This window comes from Anser brachyrhynchus (genome assembly GCF_964034855.1).
Source record: "Anser brachyrhynchus genome assembly, chromosome: 11".
NCBI classification, from domain to species: domain Eukaryota; kingdom Metazoa; phylum Chordata; class Aves; order Anseriformes; family Anatidae; genus Anser; species Anser brachyrhynchus.
The window spans coordinates 2,322,045-2,348,631 of record NC_137706.1 but is presented as its reverse complement, the minus strand read 5'-3'; the positions used below and the strand labels follow the sequence as shown (position 1 = coordinate 2,348,631).

General features: G+C 41.9%; 1 protein-coding gene across 2 annotated transcripts in view; it reads right to left on the bottom strand.

The window, feature by feature from the left end:
• The window catches only part of LEO1 (LEO1 homolog, Paf1/RNA polymerase II complex component), a 94,966-nt gene that overhangs the window by 58,243 nt on the left and 10,136 nt on the right, over positions 1-26,587 (bottom strand). Inside the window, exons 12-14 of one of the 2 annotated variants that reach the window (XM_080607499.1) lie at positions 25,782-25,961; positions 8,942-24,423; positions 1,478-6,888 (exon numbers count right to left, since the gene is read on the bottom strand). In XM_080607499.1, the coding sequence (XP_080463625.1) occupies positions 25,857-25,961 (105 nt within the window). In that variant the 3' untranslated portion in view covers positions 1,478-6,888; positions 8,942-24,423; positions 25,782-25,856. Of the gene's footprint in view, positions 1-1,477; positions 6,889-8,941; positions 25,962-26,587 lie in introns of those variants that run through there. The other variant, XM_080607500.1, reaches the window with a different exon arrangement.

Here is a 26,587-nt window from a genome sequence, read left to right as displayed (position 1 = left end):
GGTTTGGACCTCAGAAGTGTGCTCAGGTGGCTGAACACAATCAGCTTCCATGTCTGCACGACACGCTGCAGGCAGAGGCTGACACACGAGCACTGCTCCTGCACCATGCGTATCGATGGGCTGTCTCAGGTGCACTGCTGGGCAGGACGAGGAGGTCCCTGCAGACATGCTTTGCTGAGCACTGCAAGGAGCTGCTCCTGGCCATAGGGCCAGCACGAGGATCCACAGTTCTTGCACTTGTGGGAAATCTTCTCTAATCAACACTAATTGCTAACCTGGCTTTAAGCAAGCTGTGTCTTCCTGTTAGCTTAAAAGGGGTGTGTGAGCATCTTAGTGGCTGCTTAGCTGCATTTGCTTGGATCGCAAACAGCAGCCCAGGCATGCAGTGTGCTCTGTGCTCCCACCACGGCAATGTCCCACAGAAAAGTGAATTCATCCAAATCGTGTTTATGAAGGCTCCACTATCAGGATTTCTTTTAATCTCGAATGTCTGAATAACTAACTGCGTAAAGCATTTCCATGCAAGACCATCAGCAATACAAGAAATTCCTTCTGATGTCAAGGTCATCTGAAGACACACAAGTTAAGCTTGTCAGCTAAAAAGCTTGCTGGTCATGTTTGCATGAAGGAAAAAAAAAATCAAGAACGAGGATGCCTGCATTCTGGGAAGGATTTCTAAACTGGCAGAGAAGAAAGTGTAATTTAGCACTAAAAATAATGGTAACACAACAAGGAGATTCTTGGAGAGATTCTCCAGTTTTGCAGACGGGCATTGGAAAGGAATCAAAGAGGCAGATTCCGAAAGGAGCAAAGCATACTGACTGTTGAACACCTCACGTAAATTTATCCTGTGGGCACAGAGGATTACTAAATGTTAAATGCTTGCAAAAATGCAAGTGAGAGCTCTGTAAGGCCCACAGGCTGAATACAGCCCATACAAGACCTCGTGAGCGTGCCACATAGCCACTGTCATCCAAGGTTCACAAAAAGGATTCTGGCGGCTCCTCCTGCTAAGGAAGGAGGTCTTTCCTATTGTCAGCCTCTCCACAACCTTTTCCGGGGTTCAGACAGGCCAGTGTTTTTCCTAAGCACTGAACAGAACTGAAAACACAGATGAACTGCCATTCGACCAATTAGGCAGAACAAAAACTGCTTCAGCGAGTTATGATTTGTGGATTAAAGTGTCTTCCCCTGAGCTCAACAGAACCCCAAAATCTTTTCCGGCAGCTTATCACAATTTAGCTAACCTCAATCCTTAAAAGACTGCTGTATCTCAGTACACTAAGGAAGGTCTTTGTCAGGGACTTTCCAAAAGCCCTCGGCAAACCTGTTACACACAGGGTACAGTACAGGCCTCTGAATTTCACAAAACATCTGAGATGCCAGGAGTGAGAACTGGTGGGTTGGATGTCAGGCACAGAACAAGCCTAGGCATTATTTCACTTTGAAGTCTTTTGCCAGTCATTTGGAAACTCACCACATTGTTCTGGGAGCCTGGAAAACAGAGGACTTCAAATGGAGCACATTTCATATCCCATCTGTATGTGGTCCTGGAGAAGCAGCAGCAGATCTCTCAGATAAGTTGAAAAGGGTCAGTGAAACAAACATGGCAGAAAACAATTCATAAAATCCCTCCAGATTTTCAGCTGCTTTTTTTGCAGATGACACTTCTTTCACCCTCTGAGACATGTGTTAAGATGAGAGTAAAATGTGTGTAGTCCAAGGGATTAACCAGAGGATGCCATGAGTTTGTTGGGAATAAGCAGACTATGCCTGCAGTAACAAAGGACACAAACATACTGCTATTGAACACTGCCACAGGCTTCTTTGGTAATTTCTGTCTGCTCATAATAGCTCTGTATCATAGCCCACTTAAACAGAAAAGAATATTGGGGGGTAACCTTACCAATTTCACAAGTGATACCACACTCACAAAAATACTGGAAAATCTGGATAGGCGAATAGAATATTTTAATTATATTCAGCTAAAGACCAAGACTATCAGACGATTCATCCACATTAACTTACGTGTGATAGAGCTACATCTTACTAAACAATAAAAAAAATTATCTGCTGCCTGGAGCTCAAGCTCTGTGAAAGTGTATCTACACCTCCTTGAGTAAGCAGAACACCAGACACTACTTACTAGCACTCACAGAGTTAACCTGTGTGCACTGCCCTCTTCAACTGGTTTCAAGACTATTTGTTTAAACAAGTTAACAGAAATGTCAGAGGCCATTTCACCAACTGTATATGACGACAGCTTTCTTCCTCCTCTATCAGCAGAGAACAATTACACACTGGGAGACAAAACTCAACATTTACTAATGTTGAGTCAGAGTAGGAAAATTTGTCCAGAAAATACATGCAAATGAAAGAAAGCCGAGCCAGACTGCTGCATTCTGTCTTCCCGCTCTTCGGCTCTTCCCTCAATAATGTTGCCTAAGCAGGGAACGCCATTCCAACTCTGTCTTGAAAAGCCCCGCGGAAGAATTTGGCACATCAACCACCTCATCCGTTCCCAGTGCTCACTCATGAGTACTGGTAGTAAATTGACGTCTGGATAAAGCCTAGCGAAAGTTAATGACTTCTGGTTATATCATGCAGGGGACATTTTTCCAGGAGCATCAGGAAACAGCAAGCCCTTCCGAGGATGGACTTGTGCACAAAACACAGGAGGTTTTGGATCTACTCCAGGATTACAGGCTCCAGACTTTCTATGACAGCACAGACAAATCTTCCTGGCATTTCCTTCTAACCACAGTTCTGACCACAGGGGACGTGGGAGGCTGCTGCCATCCTCCTCCATGAAGAGCCTAGGACAAAGGGTTAGCTAAGTGTTGGACACGATAGGGGCCTTCATGTAATTCAATTTGATTTGTCTGTAGGAGCCATCTCTTCGATGCTTAACGACGCATACTCAGTAATAATAGTGCAGAAACAGCAACTTAGCAGCACCAAAACCCCCTGAGAGCTGTGTAACACCAGCTCCCTCGTACACCTCTCCTCACTACCTTTCCTTTTCTCTAACCAGAGGTGACTTCTGCAAAACTTCCTTAGCATAAGGATAATGGCATATTTCCTCCCTATAAGGGTACTACCCTATAGAGAGACTTTTTGGAGACATCCCTCCACACGTAGCTCTGGCCAACAAGTGAAAACACAGCCAACCTCCTAACCCACCCTAGTTTCTAAGAGCAAGACTTAGAACAAGCTAACAAAAAGAGCCCTGAAACATCACTTCTGAAATTTCTGAGTACACTTTTAACTTCTGATTTTCAGGAGAGTCTAAAAAGCAGGTGAGATGCAGTGGGTTACTCAGGTACAGAACCATCTCTTTTCTTCCAAAAGACTTAGCCATAAAAAATTGAATATTCTCTACCAAGAACACTAGTCCTACCCTCAGGAGACTTGAGGTATTTCTCATTAAGGAAAGTAGTGAGATTTACTAAGTCAGAAAAGCTACAAAATCCTTGTAAACTGCCAGGTAGAAGTCTCATTTTGTGAACAGGCATGTTTATGTTGTGATTTTTCTAGATGCATACCATAAAACAACGCCTGGATGCATATAAACACCTCTGCAGTAACAGCCCATGAAAGTGGCATCGCAGAGCTGTGAAATAGCGTGGCATCCAGGGGACAGCTGGACCTTCTGGAATGGTGGTCCTATCGTCCCTGCCTTGGTAATGTGCAAGGAATGAATTTATCCAACTCACATGCTTCATTTTGGGTACTTACACTGTGCTAAAATGGGGGTGCGATAAAACATTACCTATCTTACCTCTTAATTCTCCCCTGAGGACCCAGTCTGCTTTTAAAACTCTCTCCCTAATCTTGCCTCCCTCAGTGGGAGGTCATGCCAATGAGTTAGTTAATGTTTGCTTTGAAGAGGGAACGTGCAAAGTACTCGGCTCTGAGCATTATTATTATACTACTGCCTATATTATTATAACACTGCCTGCTCTGGCAATGAGCATCAGGGCAGGTGATGGTTACACTGGAGTGAGTCCCTCTGTCCTTTTGCCTCAGCCACCAGCACCTGAATCACGTTTCAGTTATCCAGGAACACATGCCTTGTCTTGTCTTACAGCTTAATTATAAGCCACTTCTGGTCAATCATGCACCGAGAAACAGAGCAGAAAGGCCAGCCGTTGTTCACACTGCACATAAAGCACCGCAAACAACTTCCATAACACCTCCAAAGGCAGCGCTGTTTAGGTGAGGAGACCCCCTGTGGCAAACAGTCAGGCTGCAGTAGTATTGTGGCAGAGGCTATAAAGAAACCAAAAATAGGCAGGAGAAGCACATTACAGGAAAATTCAAGAACAGAAAGTGCAGCAGCAAGCTGTGAGAGAGCAACCTGACCTGGGCTCTGATAGATGAGCTCTAGCAGACCTGGCAGCAGCACTGCAGAGCAGCATTACTCTTTAAATATCCTTCTGGTCCCTCCCACAGAAAACGCTATTCCTGGGTCTGCATCTCCCTCAGCTCCATTCCCAGTTGTGTGCAGTCAACTGCCACCAAAGAGAGATTTGTACTAGGATACTGGGCCAAGAACTGAAGCATCCAAGATGCGGACATGTCCCCTGCTGCCCCAGCAAGCCTGAGGTTACCTGGTGCAGCTGTTTGCTCTTGACAGCATCAGAGCCTGAGGCTGACGAAGAGGTGCTGAGCACTGGACAGGGCCGTGGTCAGCGGGACACGTTCTGGACACTGCCACGGCACAGCAGACTGCAGCAGCTGCCAGCACCAGCCCTGCCACCGCGAGCCAGGTGAGGCTGAAGAACAGCAGAGCCCCCTGCCTTCCAGATATAAGGAACAGCAAGGTGCTGTTTGGGATTTCCTCAGTAAGCTGGGAAATCCATTAAAACATTCTTCTTCTGCCTGCCAGTGCAAAACTGTTGCTTATTGGTGTTTTATATAGTCAAGCCCTCTTTTCTATATATTTTCTTTGAACTGACTGCCCTAAAAATATCTCAGCTGCTATTCTTTATGTATCGCATATACTCCAAAAGGAAACAAGCTGCTAAGTCAAGCTTATAAACAGGTACATCTGTTATCACATCTTTACTGAAATGAGCTAGGAAGCTCTTTTTAAGGCCCAAAAACTGAAACATTGAACACTGGCCACCTTACAGCACTGGAATTGCGCTGAATTAGTGATGGGACAAGCAAGGGAAAATTTATTAACAAATGAATTCCTGTGATTACATATCACTTCCACTGCACTACCAAGGCTTTTAAAGGTTTGTAACAGGATAAGACATCTCCCTTCTTTCTCAGGAGTACAATTGAAGTCTTGATTTCCATGATTGCTAAGCTCTTATCACAGCTCCCATTAACTGTGGCAGAAGCTGCAAGTGTTTAGCTCCTCTGAGACGGAACAGGTTGGTGTACAGAAAGAAGGGAGAAGAACCCCAACTCCTGCTGCGGTCTCAAGGTCCATCCAGTAAGCTTCTGCTCCCTGTGTGAGGGGCAAGCACGAGTGTGTGTCTCAGAAGAGATTATTAAGCACCGTGCCAGGGGGCTTTCTGCACGTGGGGATGGGAACAGGTTGCGCCTGCTAAGAAAGCTTTGACACCAGCTCTTGCCCTTGCACACGCAGTTAACAAAGGCAGCCAGGAGCACGAAGAGTGTGCCAGGTCTGTGGTACTTTGGGACGTGCCTGATCACAGCCTCAGCCTGCACAAGCCCAGAGGAAGACTGGGGCAACAAGCTGGTGTGCTCACGAAGGGCTGGACCTCTTGAAGCTCTACCGTAGCAGCAATTTCAGACCTAAATTTAATTGGTGAGAAGCAGATTTGATAGACATCTGCCCTCAGTAGAGAATGCTTTAGAGAGACAGCATATTCTTCAAAGTAATTCTCCTGCATCACCTACAGTTCCTCCTTCTTATCTAAATGCGCTGTTAGACAGCCAGCTATTGATGCTCCCCAGGGATTTAATTATTTGCAAGAAATCACTGTTTGCTGCAGACAGTGCTGGGTAAGGTCTGCTGGTATCAGACTCCAGGCTGTTTTATGGCTTGACATTAGAAGGAAATCGCATGAAAGTCAGTCTTATTGCACATGATCAGATAAATGGAGTCTTCAGGCACAAAGCTGAAAGCTCTTCAGTGAAGAACAGTAGTGCTTTTTGTTTTTGGGCTTGGTGTTTTTTTTTGTTTGGTTTTGTTCTTGTTTTTCAGATGCTGATAGAAACTATTAGGAAACAACTTATTTAATCTCTAGCATCTGCCAGACTCTTACAGACTTCTGTGGGAGGTCTGTTTAAGCAAGGTTATTTTCAAACTATCCACCTGGAAAAAATAGAGAAATTAAGAGAACTTTGAGTATAATCCAGTCCCACCACACGACGCTGACTGTTCTGTGATAAAGTTTCCAGAGCTCGGCAGGTGTTTGGGGAGGCAGTGACCACAGCCTCCCATTCAGCACAGCAGTACGTAACCACAAGAGAATGATCTGAAACAAAGGTGAAAGGAAAAAAAAGAGTATAGGAACTCAGATGTGAAGACAAATGATGAAACTGGGTGATGCTTGTGCCAAATATGTTTTACCATAGAGAAATGACTTTGTGTGTGCTGGGACTGTGAAATTACTCTAAGCACTTTTCTCATAGAGGCTGGGTTTGTGTTCACACAGTTCAGTGCTCTCTGTACTGAAACACTTTCTGCTCTTCCTTGTCCTGGCTAGTTCCTCGAATGAAGAACATAGAAAGAAGCACTCAAGACTCTGAGGACAACAACAACAAACTTGTTGAGTCAGGCCCTGGATCCTGTGCCAGTAAGCATGCCATGGACAAATCCTGTAGGTGTCTGTAGCTGCATACTATGGCCAGTCAACCCATTGCAACCAGGTAACAGCCCAAGAGACAAAAGATACTGGACACCTGGGAAAGAAACAAGAAGAAAAACTCAGAAAAAATGTAGTACAAGATCTCTTTTGCTGGGTCAAAGCAAGTAGATTTGTCACTGCTACAGGGTACTTCTCCATGTGGCTGCGAGTCACTGGTTTATGCATATTCAGATACGCTGCAACACCTGGTTGAAGACCCCAGGAATCACAGGCCAGGGCACCATTCACAGCATACTTTGTCCACTTATGTCTTCCACATCAGTGTTACTACATTGTTTGCAGCAAAGGAAAGCTTTTGTTATTCCGAGCTCCTGTTGTTACAGAAAAGTAACAGCAGAAAAGCAGCAGCAGGACAATGACAAATCCAAACAGAAGCAATTCCTTGCTGTTTACGCAGCCCAAAGACCGATTACACAGAACAAAGTTTCAGTGGCACAGCTTCAACTTGCTGTTGATGCTCAGAAGCCAAAAGCCCCATAGTCTGGACCTTTTGGCTGTCAGGTGTTTCAGAAAAACATGCTAAATATAGTCACGACCCTAAATACACTCCATGTACTGTCTGCAGAGTAAAACACTATGCGTGGACTAGCTAGCTAGGTTTTTGTCTGTATTGGTGTCATGGGAAGGACAAACAAGACTTGCTCATTCAAAACTGCTACACTGGCTGCTGTGGTACAGAAACTTAATTCCCGAGCTACCTAAAAAGAAGAATTCAACAGGCAAGGTTGCTGTGGTCTAACCAGTACAGAGTAAGTGACATTAATGAGATAACACGGGCTCAAATTACCAGACAGGGAAGAGGATGGATAAAGAGTCCCTGTGTGAATGCTGGCTTCGCCATCGGAAAATAATACAAGAATCCTTTTGCACAACTCCCTCCTGACTGCTTTGGACACAGAGTTTCCCAACACGCAAACAGAAAGGCTCGCGCAGCCCAGAGCAGGATGCATCCCCTATTCCTGACTTCCTTGGGAAATGTTCACACCAAATGCAAAACTCAAAATTCCTGGTAAGGCTTTCACATCCCAAGAACTGCTTGGTCAAAGGAGCAGCACATTAACCTTCAAGTTTTCCCACAGAAACTGGGGATCATAGATTTATGACTTTGATCCTTTTACTTTCTGTATAAACAATTTTCAACTCTTGCAAACTCCATGTACTTTATTATTGAAATTGGAACAGCCAGTTACAGGGGAAACAGAGTCATAAGTCACTAAGTTTTGTTCCTACAAGGGCAAGAGCAAAACCAAATAAATTAATTTTCTACAAAAAGTGGCATTTTTGTCTGTTTGTACTGTGTCCAATATATTAAATACTTTGGAAGATGTGTAAATAAATTGTCATGGAAATCCAAGAGTTGAAAAATAACAAAATTATGTTATTTTTGTCTGAATCCTCAAATTCTTGTGCACTGTTCTATTTTCCAATGTAGGGAAAAATAAATACAGTGAAAATGTACAAGCAAAGCAACAAAAAAAGAAGAGCTTATGGCCAAGGTTTGTCCAAAGAAATCTGCACCAAAACAGTCTGATCGGCCTGTATAAATGCTGCACTAGTTACTGTCATGACTTGCACATACAAGGGCTTTAAACCTGATTGCTGCTGTAATGATGGACCATTACGTAACTCAAGTATCACAACCAAAGTATCATTTCCAAAGTGATCACCCCGTACGGGTTTTTCAGTTCCCTGATAGTATTTTCTTTGTTGCAACTCTAGTTCCTAGAGAACTATGATAAACAGCTCTAAGGTAATGACCTAGCTAAACAAGATTGTATTTATAGTGCTATTATTTCCCCTTTAGTACATTTCAGAGCACAGAGAGAGCAAGTGGACCCCTTGAGAATTATATCCGAACATATCTACTATAAATATTTATCTGAGTGACTTAATTTTAGCTTTACCTAGGTCTTTCAGGGACACAGAGTGAATCTTAGCTTGGGAAACTAGAGAAGCAACTCAACATGACCTTCTCGTTTTCAAGCTAGTTTCCCTTTGCTATTGCTGAGTTAAATTACCAACGACTAACCTATTCGGTATGTCATTTTAGTGTCATTGCTTTTTGCAGAATGAATGTCAGGACTCACAGTTCTTGATAGATGCTGCACTTTCTGCTGAAGTTGATGGTGGAGAACATATCAGATTTCACCTTATTTTCATGCCATGAAGACCCTCGGCTGTGACAATGAAATGCCTGGCACTGCCCAAATTCACATCATTCCTTTCTGCCTGGTACAGATATAGTACATTATCATGAGAGAAAGATGTTTGGCTATTGAAAAAGAAGAATAAAATCCTCATCAGAGTAACATCTTGGAAGTAAATTGCAATTGAGGATAAGAACATAATCTTCTGGATCATGAGCTCTGAGTTTAGATATATACAATGAAATGTACCTATGTGCTTCACACCTTGTCTGATAAACCTGTGGCTTGCAAACAGGTCTTTTCTCAGGCACTGTTTCCCAATAGCTGCCAGATCCTGCTTACCAGTATCCTCACCACCTTGCTTGTAACACCTGTGCAGCACTGAGGTTTGTGGGAACACAGCCCAGGTTTCTAGCACCACTCTTCCTGGAACTGTCCCTCCTCAAACAGCCTCAGGGAGGGACTCTATTTTAACCGACCACTGCACATCGATTCTTCGCAGTATGCCGATCCATTTAATGCATCAGATGCTTTGTTCCAAGCGTTTGATTTCGGGCAGATCTTTGGGACTGACAGAGCTGCACTAGCATTCTGCACATTTAGGCTGTGGAAAACAACAGAGCTGGATGAGAATTGCTTCTGTGATTACTGCCCTAGCTCCATGCATGGTGCTGTGTTCAGAAAGGGAGAACTAGCACTGCACAGCAGGATAATACTGCATTGCAAATATGAAAAGTTCAACAACAGCTCCAAAGCATCTACCTGATGAGGCAAGGCTTCAGCTCCAGCCCTGATCAAAAACCATGATGCTCCGTTAAGGTTGTTACCTGACGTTCCTCAGCCTCAAGGAGAGACTGCTATCATAGCCGGCCTGTGCAGCAGTTTTCCCAACTATAGTAGGACCAACACTATCAGTACCACTGCCCTGAGGATGCTGAGGTGGTAAAGCATGTTCTCCTCAGCTATTAACAACAAATCAACCCTAACAATTAACTTGAACACTTGCCACAAATATTTAAGCATTGCTTTGCTGGAAGAAGGAAAGATCAAGAAGGATCTTGATAAGCTGCCAAATAAAGCAATATTTAAACAGCCTCAGATCTGCTTCCCTGTTCAGTACTTCATAACTATAACAAGGTTGCAGGAAAAAAAATAGAACTGTATTGCTTGGATTTGGCCACTGCAGGCAATTCGTCTCAGCAGAATATGTAAATACATGATGGAACCTTTGCCAAAAATACACTGCCTCTCCTCCTGTCCTCTCCTCTTCCTGGTTTCAGGGTGGAGACGGATTCCTCAAACACACTTGCAAGGCCAGTAATGATCTCTAATGCTTTTCAACACTAAGATGCTGAGGGATGATATAGTTCAAGAACAAGTTTTCCTCCTTTTAAGAGAACATTAAAAAACAACAACAAAATAAAAACCACCTCTGGTTATTTCAATAATCCCATTTACACTGTAGGCCCACAGGTGGGTCTGTCAGCAAAGTGGTGTGAGGGAAAGACCAGGCCATTAGAACAAGAATAGTTTTGTCAATTGGCTTTGCTTTTGCGAAAAGGTTTTGTTGCTAAAGAAAACATGGCACTGAGCTACACCTTAAGTTACATTTCGTTAGAGTGAAGTATTCTCATAGACTCCAATTCACACAGGCTCTATGCACACAGGCCCAAGTATGAAGAACAGGCCGAATCACACCCCACCAACTGCCAACAGCCACGTGGCCATGGCTACAGGCACTGAGGTAGTATTAGGAGACATTTAGCTCTTGGCTTGCAACTTTCAAATCCCTCTTTCTCCAAACAAGTTGCTCACTTCTCAGTGCACAAGATGGTATGAGTAGCACAAACTGCCACATAAACTCTCACTGTGACTTCCACCTAACCTAGGGATGATCAATCGCCAAGAAAATGATTCTGCAGCAAGGTGGAGCTCACCACACTTGAGCAGAAGTGGTTCCTTTCTTACCCAACACCACACTGCCTCTTTGGCTGTCAGTGACAGAAATTTCTATTTGGCTTCACTAACTGAAGAATAGACCTAGGTCTTAAAAAAATAATAATCTAAAAGGTAATAAAGCAAGAAATATAAGGATGAGTTTTGTTTTTGCTTTAAATGTAGACATGTTCAGTGCAAAGCAGTTGTGCCAACACAAGAAGAGGTTCACCCAGTTGTAGAAAACACAGCAAGCAGCCAAGGGTGGTGTGAGGAACCTGTAAACGAACACTGCCACCAAAGCACCTGCATCACGAAACTACACCCACACCAGCCCTGTCCTTCACCCCACAGCTTCCCACAGAAGAACCATGAAGGTGCCGGCAGCACTGACTGGGCTGAGGCCCAGGCTGCCCCACAGGCTCCCAGCTGAACAAGTCCCCAGAGAGGCCTCCCAAGCTGGCCCGCAAAGCAGAGCCTTCAGACTGCTGCCATGTTCTGGATCCCTTTAAGGGAAGCTCCTCTCCCCTCTTCTTCCCCGTAAAATAGGTCATTATGTAAAAGAGCCGCTTTATGGGAGGCAATCACGTCAATGGAACCTCCTAAAGCTCTGCTCGCCAAGGATACCATTCTGGAGCACTACTAGGACCACAACTTCACTCTGCTTACCACAGCCCTTTTCCATCGGTCTGAGGGGACCACTCTCCATCCCTAATAGGGAGGCCTGGCTAAGGAATGAAGATGCAGCTAGGGAGAGCTGTGCTGTTCAGAGGCACCTGAGGGGCAGGGTGGTGCCCAGCAGCCAGGAACAGGTGCGGAGATCACAGCCTGCCCACAGCTTGTGAGGAAACCACATCTGCAATGCAAATTGACCACGCACCAGCAAGTCATTATCCTGGACAGACCTGCAGGCCTGATCTTCCTTCACTTCTAAAAGGGACATGGGGATTTTCATGATAGACGTTCATGTGGTAGGAGCATTGCTGAGCAGACAACTAGTAGACGAGGCATAAGCCAAGTATTTCATTAGCAATTCAACTGATTTCCCTGTGTCTTGGGTGTTCCCTGCCACTTGCCACATGCCCATCCCTGTTACTGCCTACCTCTACCCAGATCAATGCCCAAACCACCCACCAGCATCAGGAGGTATTGTGATGTTGTGTATCCCCAGCAAGCCAAGTTCAGCATCAGGAAAGGAAAAGCACTGCTCCCAAGAGACCATTTCAAACCAGGCAGGTGACAGTGACAACCACAGGTGGAAGAAAAGGTCTCTTAAGTGCCCAGTTTTACACAGTGCCCTCAGCATTTGACAAATAATTCCTGTATCAGTATCACATAAGATTTATACTCATATAACTAACCAGAAGCATTCTATGAATAAAGTACCTGTCCCTGGGGAAGACAGAAAAAAAAAAAAAAGCAAACCCCACAAGTCTGATACGCTGTATGAGAAGAACCTGCAGCAGTACAGAAAACATCCATGTCCTCCCGGCACAGCTCCTTATGGATCATTCCCTGGAAGGGGAAAAGTCTGTCCAAGCTGCAGGTGCTCCAGACAGCTGGCTTTTCCACAGCACCAGTAAGTTAAGCATTTGATCATGGTAATGGGGTTACATGAGGCCTAGAGCAGCTCCAGTACTGACCTCACTGTGAACCCAGTTCTTTCAGATGGAGACACCTGCAAAGGGTATAAAATGCATCAAGCTGCCAGTAGCCTATGTAACTGGGAACCCTTTTAAAATCCAGTGTGTGTTTCACCAAAATAAGTTTGTTTTGGTTGGGGTAATATTTGTGTCACTTCAGACAGCAAACAATCCTTTTACAGAAAACATGAGACAGGTTTTTCCTCACCCAGAGTAGGCCTGAGAATACTCACACTTAAAAATAAAAAACTAAAAAATCCTAAATCACACTCTTTTGAACCTATATTTCCTGACTTTTACAGCTGTGGTGGCAGGGAGGCAGGAATGATTTACTGGGGTGTACATGAACTTCTTAAACTGCCATGTTGCTGGCAAAGCTCTGTGCAAGCACACACCACAGCACAGCCAGACTCCCGCTCCCCACACCCCCATGGGACCCGCACGCTTCTGCTGGAGGTCACCACTCCTGCAGCCACAGACTGTGCAAGTACAGCTCCAGGCAAAGCCAGACAGGTTAGCCGAACTCACCTCCCAGTGCATGCCCACACGATCCCTTCTGCTGGCGGTACTGCCCAACCCGTGGGCAAAAAATCAACGGTAACATCTTTAATGTGAATCGTTAGCGGCTCTTGACAGGTCGCTGTGGCTTCACTAACTGAAAGGTTCCAACTTGGAATTGTTTTAAGAGAACTTCAAGCCTTTAACAGAGCCTCCAGACTCTTACCTGCCTCACCACTCCACCCATAGCACCCTGGGGGTGCTCAGGAACCTTTGTACCGTGCACCAGCCCACCCGCCGTGAGCGAAGCAGGACACAAAGTCCCCCACTGCAAGCTCCGGCATGGGAGCACACCAACCACCAAGTGGTCAAACACATTACGTGATAAGAATCTGCAACAGTCACTGAATAATTTGTGGGATAAACTATTTCTGGAGCATTTGATCAGCTCCACTGGCTATCATTATTTTTGCTGAATCAACAGCTCCCATCAGAGCATACGCTCTAGAGAAAACAAGCAGCACTGTGACAGGTTAGGAGAGAGATTTAATAAATTAAATGCACATCCCGCTTGCTCCTCTAAGCCATAATGCAGTACATACATGGAAATCCAAGCAGCTAAATGCATATCCTTTCTGAAGTGGCTGTCTGTGCATACACAATCTGTCCCTTCAAGGTTTTTCCATTAACATACCCACGTGCAGAGCTATAAATCAAAATGAAAGGGAACAGAGCAGGCCAGCAGAAGAGCAAGGGAAGGAAAATATATTGTAGGCTGTTTTGCAAAAAGGCTGTGATTAGCTATTATCAGTTAAAAGCACAGACGCAGACAGAGAGATTCAGAGCCTTAGTGGCCTACAACGGAGAGCTAAGTGGAAGGTTAGAGGGAAATAATGCTTTTAGCTGCTCTTGAAAGCAGGAACAAGCGTGACAGGAAAAAAAAAAAAAGGAAAGATTTAAACCACTGATGAATACATACTTATATTCAGAATTTATGGCAAGCAGAAATAAGGAGACAACAGTATTGACTTCCTTAGAGAAGTCAGAAGAGACAAAGCCAAGTAGGGGAATGCAGCAGCGAAGAACATAAAGCAGCCTGGCAGGAGGAAGGCCTACAGAGGTGCACGGCAACCTCCTGAGGCCATTCGAAGAGAAGATATAACACAACAGGTTGTCCAAATCAGCACAGAAGAGGAATTCATGTGGCCTATTCCTCCACTTCAGAAAGCAGTTCCTGAGATTTGCTGGGGGGATATTTTCAGGTTTTTACTACAAACATTCCCCAGAGACATCACTCACTTCTACAGAAACGTACATCCTTCCTTGTCACCACCTTACTCCAAATGGCAACCATGAACCACTGTTCTTGTTTTAAAGGCTTAGTGGATGTTCAGAAATAGAAAGAAAAACTGCCAACAGGAATTGCTGACGCGAGGTGATATTTTAATCAACACTGTGATGATCAGGCTTCTTTTGCTAGTGGATGAGTACCCATGGCCCACAAGCCCCCACACTTGCACCACTCTCCATGGAAAAACATCTGTGGGATCACCGTTAGATCTGGCAGAAAAATCACTGCTCAATTAGTTTTCCCAAAGGCATGTGGTTTTGGACAAAAGGAATCCCAGCACATGCTGGGATCTTCAGCTCCAAACACAAATTCCCTTCAGATTCAGGACTAATAATACACAAACTCCCAACTACCAGCTGCACCCAGGCAGCAATCTCATTTTATACCCTCGATCATGCTGAGATGCCAGCAGGGCTGACAGCAGCGCAGCCCGCTTTGACATGGTGAATCAGCTCATCGGGCAGCCGGCGATGGTGCCAGCACACACGACAAGGCAGGAGAGCTGCCAGCTGCAGTTTGGCTCCAGGAGCAGTTCCTATCCAGGCAAACCAGCGCAACACCCACTTGGTACCTGGCAACGGCAGATTTTTCTCTGCACAACACAGCTGTGAAATACAGGAACCATTTTAAAGCACAACAACAAAGTCACATGTAACAGGTTTAACCAAAGCTGCGTATTTTCCTGCTATGGAAACCAGTCACAAGAATCATAAAGCTGTCCAAGGCAAGAATTTTGTGTGCTACCCTCTCCTAATCTGCCCTGCTACTTTCTGAAAACCTGAAACTGATGCATGACAACACAGACTAGTTACAGCTGGTGCAAAGCAGCTACCTAAGCTTTTCACATGAAAACTGTGCCAGTATATTATCAGGAGTCACACCAGAGCGCACAGGTGTTTCCCCTGCCACCTTCAAGTGACTTTGTTAAATGTACAGCCATTGCTCCATTTTTGCAAAATGGACTCTCCACATACAGACAGACAACAGACCATTTAAGTTGTAAGGCTTTAGGACAGTTTTTTTTAATTATTTTTATTTATTTATTTATTTTTTATTATTTTTTTCCAGGAGTAGTAATAATCCAGAAGCCCAAGCAAATGGGAGCTGGCAAGTCCTCAGTGGTTCAGAGCTGAATGAGACAGATACCACCACATTTAGAAAAACTCTCAGAAAGTAGCTTTAAGAACTGCAGCTTGGCCTTGTCTGCTAAGAGCAGAAAACCCAGTAACTGAAACTGTAGCAAAAGGAAAACTGAGATTCAGAAAACCTATAGAAAACTGAAGTCAGCACAATCATCTCTGGGAAATTACAGATTAAATCCTGTCAGCAGAATTCACATGAAGATAATCCTGCCTCAGAGGATGGCAGTGGACTAGAGAACCTCTCAAGAGTTCACAACCAAGCCTATTCTTCTATGAACCTAAAGTCGCTGTGTTTTAACGCCCAAGAACCAAAGCACAGAATTCTGTATTGCCCAGTTCTGGCTAACAACAGGCCCTCCAGCTGGCCCTCCCGTGTCACATCACAGATCTGACTCTCAGGGAGGTTTCACCCACAGGCCAAGCCCCACTGCTATCAACAGACTCCAGTCAGTCACAGGAACCTTCTTGGAGCAGAAAAAAAATGCATCGTCTGAAAAGCACCTAAGGGACTGTAACTTATGTAATGTCCAAACATTTTATGTGTAGAGAAGTAGAGTCCTGACTTGCAAGATCAGAAACACACCACACTGAGCTGGACTGATGGCGAGAGCAGCCCTGCACAAGGGAGCCCCAGAGCACAAGCAGAGGGCTCCCTCCAGGTTAACCCGCTCTGCATCCCAGTTTGTCGTGCATGTGGAGAAGCACAGCTTGGCTCAATCGGTGGGGTGCAAAGGTACGGAATCTGTGTGTGCAGATACACGAGAAGCATACTTCCTTTGTTGAATCCAAATATTTTTCAGCCTAAATTGCACTGGTGTGTGTTCTAAACATTTTATTACACAAGTTTCAGATTTTCAGTTTATTTTACAGTCGTCTCTGTTACCAGTTACAAAATAGTTATATTTATATGGTTTTGAAAGAACCATCTGGAATCATGTCCTGAAAAACATTCTTCTGGCAGCCAACTTGTGTACTTCTGAGTAATTAGCATGTGTTTAGAAAGACGGGGCACACTTGTTTTTTTAATTTGTGAGCCCACTTTCCACTAATTACCACATTTTCCAAAGAGTAAAAAATAACATTCTGTGTCTCTCAAACTCAGCTGCATCAAACCCCTGTGTGCAAGACCAAGACAGAATATATGCTACAGATGACTGGAACCGTGACTTGAACCTGCATTCCCCCACATACACCCCTTGTGCGTGTGCCTTTGCATGGTTCTGCTACGGCTCTGCCCCAAGGGAGGTAGCTTCCCACAGATGGGCAGAGCAGTCAAAAGCACTGCAATTTCAAACAGCCCCAGCTTCATCCAATAAAGACCCTCTGCTAGATTAAACGCCTGCAAAGAGTTCTGCTAATTTCTCAGCTTCCAAAACAAAACATTTTCTTCCATCTATTCCCATACAGCCAGGAACTAATTTTCAAAGTACCCAAGTCCACGCCACAGGGTGGACATGTGGACTAGAACTACCTCCTGCCAAGACATTATGGTATCTACTACTGAGAAGATATCAGAAGAAATACCCGAAGCTAACGTACATGCATACAGAATTCAGCTAAACACTGCTTAGCTTCAAGGTTTTTCAGATCTCCTCGAAACCTTAAGCTTTTCAAGTTTTTGAAACACCTATGCAACCTGATGTAAGAAACATCTAAAAGCCAGATGCCTTCAAGATTAAAGGCTGTCAAAGAACCCATTTACCTAAAATCTCTAATAATGTTTGAAAGCTATATATTCTTTCAAAATTTTACAATCACACATTTTTAAAAATGTCTGTTTGCTTCTCAGATTCAGGAATCCCAGACAGGCAGGAATGGATCGTGACTCTCCCTCTTTGAACCTGGCTGTGTCAGTATTTCAGATTTTGGTATTTCCAAAGTCCAGCCCCATAGAATTCAACGCATGTGTCTTAAACTACCCCTAAGATCTCCAATAGAAATGCAACACCTTGGTTTCTTAACTGTGTCGAAAATTTTGAACTCCCATTTCTGGGTTCCTGGCAATACTAGCCAACCTGCCAGCACACCCTGAATAATGTTACCTAACAACAAAAACAAGTTTGCCACAGGAAAGCCTGAAGAGGTTTAACAGGACATTGTGAAAAGAACACAAAAGAAAAAAGAGAAGGAAAAAAAAAGGAGGGGGAAATAAAGATAGGCTCAAAAGTTTATGAAACATGCCTCAAAACTATTTGTTATTAAAGTTCCCTTCCAACTCATCTGGGAACTGTTCTTTCAAGGCAGTCCAGTGTATTTCAGATGCACGCTACTTTCATATATAGTACTACATACAGAAATATGAAATGCCCCTTGTGCCAAAGGCAGCAGTTCTCAACCTTTTCCAATTCGCAGACTCAATTCTTAATAGCAGTGCTAGGTCTTCTACATATCTGACATAAGGCTATTCACAACAGGCAGTTGAACTGGCAGTGCCACACTCACAGATTGAGTTTTCCCCAGCATCTAGTAGTGTCATGCTATGGCAAGATTGGATCCTAAGACAGACACACACATATGTGGTGGTGCCTGCTATATGCCAGCAGCTACTCCAGATTCAGTGTTTGGAAAAGTATGAGAGCCAGTTAATCCTATTGAGTTCTGGGAGATCAAACAGGATTTGTAAGAAGGTAACACATCCACAGATTAGCAAAATGTTCTCAGTTTAAGTGTGGTCACTTTGTGATCATGTTCAGAAAGCATTTTCATCTGAAGATATACAGAATTTTTTTTTTTTTACTATGTCCAGAGGGATTAGAATTACATGAAGTTCTGAATGTCACACTTAAAACCTGGGAACTGTGCTCATAAAACACCATTCCCTCCCTATCTACCTCTCATACAAGTTTGGACTCACTGATACAGGAAGGTTGGTTATCCCATAGCTGTATGTAACATCAGCAAAGGTAACACAACTTCTTTCTTAACAATGAAAACCCCAGCGATATCATCTAGCAGCCCACTTTTCTGAACAAGATCAGAAGTAACAAAATGGCTAAAGATATTATCAAACATAAATTATTTAAGCATACAAAGTCCACACTGGCATTATCTACAATTAATTCATAGCGAATGTAGAGTGGCGCAGCGCTCTAAGTGTCTGACAACTTGGCAAGTAGCTGTATGCCTAACTGAACACGCAATTAGGGCAGTTGGCAGTTCTGAAGAACTTCCCAGAACTCACTGCTGATGAGGTCCTTAACAAACACCTTACATATGAAACTACTAAGTCCTTGCTCTAAATTGTTTGCACTCTGCCACTACCTTGAAAATAGCAGCACCATTCGGCTCACAACAGAACAGCCTCTGCTCAAGGCAACAGTGAACAAAGGGCTTCCAAAAGAAAAGGCTGTCCACTTAGATCACCGGAAAAATACCCCTCTGTGGACTGAGCTGACTGCTTGCAGCATCTAACCAACAACGTCACCTGAAGGGCAAGAAGGAACCCTTCTGACAGACATGAAGGAGTCTCCCACAACACTCTATTCCAAAACCAGAAAATCACTAACTGCAGAGATCCTGGGGAAACATCTAAATGGTTACAGTACACATGTACCTAATGATCAACTAGAGAAGCATCATAAGTAACCTAAACAGATGCAGAGATGTTACTTCTGTGATAAGAACAAAGGCTGACAGAGCTGCAGAAAACTCTCATTCAGCCAACACAGGGCAACTCCTGCTATCCTTGAACTTTCCCCTACTCAGTAATTTGTTCATCTAATTGCAATAATGTATATTTAAACGCAGGCATCGATAGTTTAATATCCATCAACAAAATTCTGTATTTACAGCAACATCCTACCCAGCATGTCTACAGAATAAAAGCGCCCAGACCAAGTCAGCTGGCTGTCAAGATAAAAATCTATTCTGTATATTTATCTTGCTACCCACGACTAAGCATGACTGTAAGAGAAGAAAGTACTCTTGTATTTAGCTGAAGATATAATCCCATATTGGAGTATTTTGACTCAGTGGATAGCAGTGTCTTAAGGGCACTGTGCTCAGCTGAACTTCTCTTCCTAAACTAAAGGTTAAATAAGGTGGTAGAAACTGACCGAGAGCCAGAAAATGCTACTTTTTATAAAGCTGCATTCGTCACTCAGGATGGACACCATTCAAAATCTGTTGATATGGTATCTGTATTGCAGGTTGCTGCCTCGTTCCATAAATCCTTGGAAAAGTTTCACTACAGAGCTGAAATTAATACCGACAGTTACCAGGCATGTCCTGGAACTGCGTAGTTCATTCAGTGTTGAAATGAGGACCAATTTGTCTTGATAACTTCAGAGAAGAGCCAATAACAAATGTGTATTCAATTTTCTATTGAATACACTTGTCTATCTTTTTCTTCCGAAGTGTGCTCTACCTGCACATCCTATTTAAAACTTTATTTTCCCAGGGAATCTGACCTCCCTCTTATCTAAAACAAATAAAAATCTCTTGTTTTTAATAGCAATATCTAGTTACAGTGACAGGTCAAGGCTTCCGTTACTGTTTTCACTAGACAACACATTTCTTCTATCTTTTATAAACCATCCACAAATACTCACCAGGGTCTATAGTATGCTTTATGCCACCCTCATTAGATGAACAGACAGATTTTGTTCCTTAAGACAGCTTTCATATCCTACACTGAGTGCTTGAAGTTCATTGGGTTAGGGATCCCGTGTGTTTATTCTGGAAGCTGACCACTTTATCTCCACAGTACTTTAGCCTGGGTTGGCTATCCTTCACCATAACCCCAAACATTCCTGAAAGACTCTACCTTGCTTGTAAGTCATAAGGAAGGTTCAATAAAGCACTGGATAAGCTCCAAGAAGAAAAAACAAACATCAGGTACATCCCAAGACAATTCACAGAACTACGGGGAAGAAAAACAGACAAACATTTTTAGTCAGCACGCTAACACTCCACTTATTTCTGTCCTTGCTATTTAAGCCTCGTTTCATCATCAGTTGTGAAGCTGTAAATTATCATCAATACTTTTTAAAATAATTGTGGGTATTTTGCATTTTTCACCAAGGGAAAAATACACATTTTCTTTCCCGAACACCAGAAAAAAAAGATATCAAGAGAGTCAACACAAAATTCAAGCCAATCTGACACACGTAGCATAAAAAGGAGGGTATGGAAAAAGGATAACACATGTTGTGTTAGTGTTAATAAAAAATGATGCATCATCTAAGAAAACTGTGAAAGAGCTATTTATCTTAAAGAAAGATACCTTTCAGCGTCAGGGTTTCCCTTAAACCAACATATATAAACTTGATTGCAAGAAAGCAGAAACTTCCTAACATTATGAGTGAGGTATGAACATGGAAACTCACAAGCTGCCCAGGGTTAGTTTTAAATTGCACAACTGTGATTTTGGCACTTGAGCTTTTTCCAGTTATTCCTGTGAGGGAGAAACAAGGAAAAAAAAAAACAGACACAAAAAAACATGCTTTAGCCACGACACTTTGGCTTGATCCTTCTTTATCTTCTGTGGGATATACTCCTCCCTTCACAAATATAGCATAGTCTGAGTAGCAGTTTATTTTAAGCTGAAAAATAAGACTGTGAGGTGGCAAGCTCACACAGTTTGAGTAGTTATCTCATTCCATGCTAGTAAACAGAACTCAAAACTACTGGCATTAAATCTGATCAGCACCAACACTGGACCAACAGCTATAGCAGGGTTCTAGATCTCAAAATACAACCCTTAGCCAACCAAGCACAACAACTTCCCCAACAAAAACACTAAATGCAAGTGTACCAAACACCTGAATAGAAGGGATAGAGATTGCAGCTGCTGCCAAAAAAATTACATTTATTTCCTTTACATAGTGATCCATGTAAAATTTTCCAAAAATGGATTTATCGTAGAGATCAACAATGAATCCTAATGTAAGAACACATCCTATACAGAATGTTTACCATACATCTTTACACTGGCAGATGAAGAAGAAAAAACAAACAAACAAAAAACAATCTGCAAATTGCAAATTCATCAGGCTAGGATTAGCATGTCTTTTTCACAGTTATGAAGTGAGGTATCGTGAGAAGATCAGGAAAAGCATAAAACAATATAAAATCAGATATAATTTGATTCAGTCATAGGATATAAAAAAGAGGGTGTGTTAGTTAATACTTTCACTGTTTCATAAGAATTTATTTATCTTTAATTTACAATACATAAAGAATACAGTGTATATATGATTCACGACTATCATTGATAACTGCATGAATGCTATTGCCTCCCAGAAAATTTCAACACAACCCAAAGACACGAAGCTACTTTTGCTGGGAAACTGGCTCTACAACCTCTCATTTCATGACTTAATAGAAAACAAAGCAAGAAACAAAAACACTTCTAAAGTTACACTTCGACTTTAATAAATCTTTTTTTTCCAAGTATCATTCCATTAAAGGTTTTAAACCAGAAAAATACTCTTAAAAATAAATAAAATAATCAAGAAACCAAGTCTTGTGAAAGTATTTTTGTCAGATTCTGTCAGAGAATCATTTCAGCATGAATTTACTTAATTTTACATCATTTTTTCAGCTACTTAGCTTATATGTCAGAATGTCCAAGAGTTTTAAAGCAATTAAAGATACAAGCTAGTAATCAATACTAGTTTGCAGCTTTTCTCTAAGTCTTTCATGTCCAGACAAGTAAAAAAAAAAACCACCTCAGCTCAAATCAAAGGGCATCACTAGGCAACACTGGGTATTAGTCACATTGCCCTCCTAGAAGCACTTTCAAGTCAAGCCACACGGAAGTGTCTAAGCATTAGAATAGCCTAGCTAAATTGCATGAGTGTAATGTGTAATACTTCTTATAGCAAACGTTAAAAGAACATTTATCAGAAATAAAATCTCGTCAATCTTTCCCACATAATAATCTCTGTAAGTTCAACAACACTCAGCTTGATTAGCAGTTTAAAGCTGTTAGAAAAACAAGCAGTTTACTAGAACGGGCTGACACCAAGGACTCCTGTGCCTACTGGCTGAAAAATAAATACCCATTACTTCACTGGAAAGCCACCATCTCGTGTTTAACACGTTCCTGTGGCTGCAGCTTCACATCAGATCTGAGTTAAAACTTGCTGCCACATACACAAGTGTCCTGCTCTAGCTGCTTCCCCTTGCACTACCTCAAGTCACAACCGACTCTTCACGGTGCCAGTTCAGGCAGCAACACCAGTAAAAACAAAACAAAACAAACTATTCATTTACCTCTATAGGGTCAGGTAAGTTTTCAAAGACAGCCAAGTAAATGTTTACACCTCTGCCAAAGAAAACATCCTTTGCCCACATCCCCTAAGTCATGACCACACCAACTTACTGGTTTGATGCTCACTTGGCCAATAAAGCAGTTCTGTTGGCTTATCTGGTACAAATATCAAACTCAGCAGAAAGTAAGTTTCCTGAGATTTTAGCAAGTTGACTCTCTGAGCTAGACAAGACACTGCCAAGCCTGCTTCTAGGAAGAGGGGACTGCATGGGCAGCTGCTCCTCTCGGTTGCAGCCCCTCGATCCATCAGATGTGCTCCAGCATGAAAACTGTCAAGTTGCATGGCTAGGATAGAGGAAAATGCCTAGTGCAAAATGCTACCCAGCACTAGTAAGAAAACTGCAGTTCAACAACTGGGAAGTATATAGTTGAAGGATATAATTGAAACTACAAAACTATATAGCCAAGAACAGCTTTCAATGACGGTTTCAGAATTTATCATACATTCTACCACTAGCCAGAAAATCTAGTACTCAGCTTCATGCCAGCGCTTCAAAGAAATCTATTTTTGGAAGTTGTTCAAATCATGCCCTTTCTGGATAAGGTATTCTGATCAGGTAGTACAAAAGTAAACTAAACTCAACCTACTTTCTCCTTCCTTCTCCTTATACATTTTAGTTTTGGCTTAGTATTTTTAATTTGGTTAAGAAGAATCAATTCCAAGCAGTTCTCATATACTTGGAGGCTAGAAAAAGAGAGAGCAAAATTGCCCTTGAGTTAAACAAAACTGTGCATTAGACTAACAACTAACAAATACTGTAGATAAGACAAAGTTCATTCAAATGACTTTAATTACAAGGTGATTGCTAAACCAATTTAAGCTGAAAGAATATTTTCTAAAATTCCATGTTTTAATAAGACTTAAAAGGGCAATGTACAAAAGAAGACAGTATAAAAAAAGTACTTCTTTTAATCTTTGTAATCCACAAAAAGCCTCATTTCTGGAAGCTGAAGTGAACCACTTACTAAGTAAAGGCTTAGTTAGCATCAAACCTATGAGAGTGATTAAAACATTTTCACTCTTAGGAGTGTAGTACAAACAGCCAACACTTCAATTAAACTGACATTTAAGCAAACACGTCATCAGTGAAATGGTGGTGTACGTTTTGCATTGTCATTTAAGAGGTATCTGGGAGGCTTTTACATGAAAGTACAGCATGTTGTATCCACACAGCATAAGAAATAACTCCCTTTCTCTACAGCTGGCTTCTTCCTGAGAAGGTTACAAATGAAAAGCAGGTAACCTCATGTAAGGAACCAGACTCCCAGCAGAGGACTTAACCTAAGAGGATTACAGGGTCAAAATTCCAGCAGATGGAGAAAGGTTTTTTCTGCACATTGAAGAGACACAGGAACTCTTGGTAACAGTCATTAAAAAAAAAAAAGTTTCTTAGGCACTCAGACTTCTGAGTAGAAATTTTTCACTTTGTTTTCATATTTGCAAGTGTCTACACTGCAGTCAGCTGCTCAGCAGAATATGTTAACACACGCAGAGCTCTGTGCTACTGCAGCTAGAATGCTTCCCACACTTTCCAGGCAGGAAAAATGGAGGTAGAGTACTTCAGTAAACTGTTACCCTAATTAAACACAGAAAAAGCAAGATGTCCAAGTTAAATGCTGCATCTCGAAGAACCAGGGAATGTCAGACAGCAAAATGCTCACTATTAGGCACTTGAACCCTTCTATCATTTTACAGAAAAGCAGAATTCAGCTGGGGAGGAGAGAGATGGGTAACAATTATTCTTACATAATTATTAGCTACTTTGTTATGTTGCGTAATACAAATCCATATAATAAACTTTTCATAGCACCAGTCAACGCTTTCATTAAAAGAGGCATTAAGCTATGCTTTCTGCTACCTCTTTGAAGTCACGAATTCTGTAAGATTGTGTGAAAAGTCAGTTAAAAAACCAGCACCGATAACATCTGAATGCTATCTCACCAACGAGGGAAACTACACATGTGAAATTTAATCTCAAAAAGAAAGTGTGGTAAAGATCAGATACTTCTTGTAGCCTTTCCCTACTTTACAACTGGCATTTGCACTATCAAATAAGGTGTTTAAAAATAGTGTAGAAGCAGCAATGATTCTGCCCATAATATTATCCTCCACTAATGTCACAGCTAAACCAATCTATTTATAAAACCAACCAGGAACAATAGGCAATAGCACCATAAGGATTATATGAGAGTATGAAACAGTATTACTAGGATGTACATTCACAGTGCGGCTCACTGCACTTTTAAAAGAGACTTTTATGAACTTGCAGAAATTTGCTTGGTTTGTTTAACTCTGACATTTACATCACTAGCATATAATTATTATTATTTTTAATGCTCAGGCAAGACGTGGATTTTCATTCTGGGCTTCAATTCATGGAAACAGAAATGTCTTAGGTGATCAGTATACTACTCTAACTGCAGAAACTTCAGTTCACTCAGACATGATAAGAAATACTTTCAGTCAAAAAATCCCAAAATATGCCAGCATAGTAATGTACTGTCCAGAATAAATAAGGAATGCCTAGGAAAAAACAGTATTGTACTGTACCACTCACATTCTTCCAACCCTTCTGTACAAATGATAAGCTTTTTCTCCATATCCTTACTGGAAACACTTATAATTTAAGCATTCTATGTGAAGATTATGATTTCCCCTAATAAACTCAGTAAAATTACCGATTTATTCTATTGGCCAACTAATTACTGCAGTTTTCAAAACTGAAATGTACCGTACATGATAAAAAAAATGGCACTATGATGATCTCTGGTGCAGCATCTGCTGTGGTAAGACAAGATTTTAAAAATTAGGGAAAGTAAAAAAAAAAAAAAAACAAAAAAAAACAAAAACAAAAAAACACACTTTATTCACACCAGAAACAGAGACTTCATTGGAATTTTCCTTTATCAAAATAACCCCATTATGGCTACTTACATCTTTGCTGTAAGAGAACTGTACAATATATATAAATATATATATATATAAAGCAACGTTAGTGCTTCCTCGTTATTAATCGTCATCATCATCTTCTTCATCGCTGATCACATATTTCTTATGCTTCTTACTTGCTTTGTCATCATCCTCTGCTTTTCTCTTTCCAGAAGGTTCACCTTCCTGAAGGTGAGAACGGACAGAAAACAAACAAACAAACCATATTTCAGGCTAAAATACTCAGAAGAACAACAGACAACAATTATTTTCTGAAAGAAAAGCAGAATTATTAGTTCTAGTCTTCCCACTTCATGCTACTGAAAACAAAAAAAAAAATTGTAAATCAGCAAGACTTTTTGTTTGCTGTTGTTTTTAAACAAATAAACCACACTCTGGCATCAAGGAAAAAGACTGAAGAGAAAACACTAGTACTAAGAATCAACACCACAGCTTACAGTCCAAGAAATGTAAGTGTAGGAGGCTTTAAAGAGATGGTCACAGGAACTTAAATCATTTAGACTTCAGTTACTCACCAGAATTCATGAGGAGCTAGATATTACTCGATCACTTGAGGTAACATCAATTTACAAATAGCTTGATTGTTTTTTAAATTTAAAAATACCTCAAACCATTTAATTCAAATGCTAAAATATAGACACTAACGCATGAAGTAAACTAAAATCTAGTGTTTTCCTGTATGTAAAACGCTTAAGGAGACATGGCGGGATACTTGTTGATCTCATATTTTTCTACCTAAAAACTTGAAGAAAACATTTAACTTCACGATACAGATACAAGTTTCTTTGTTG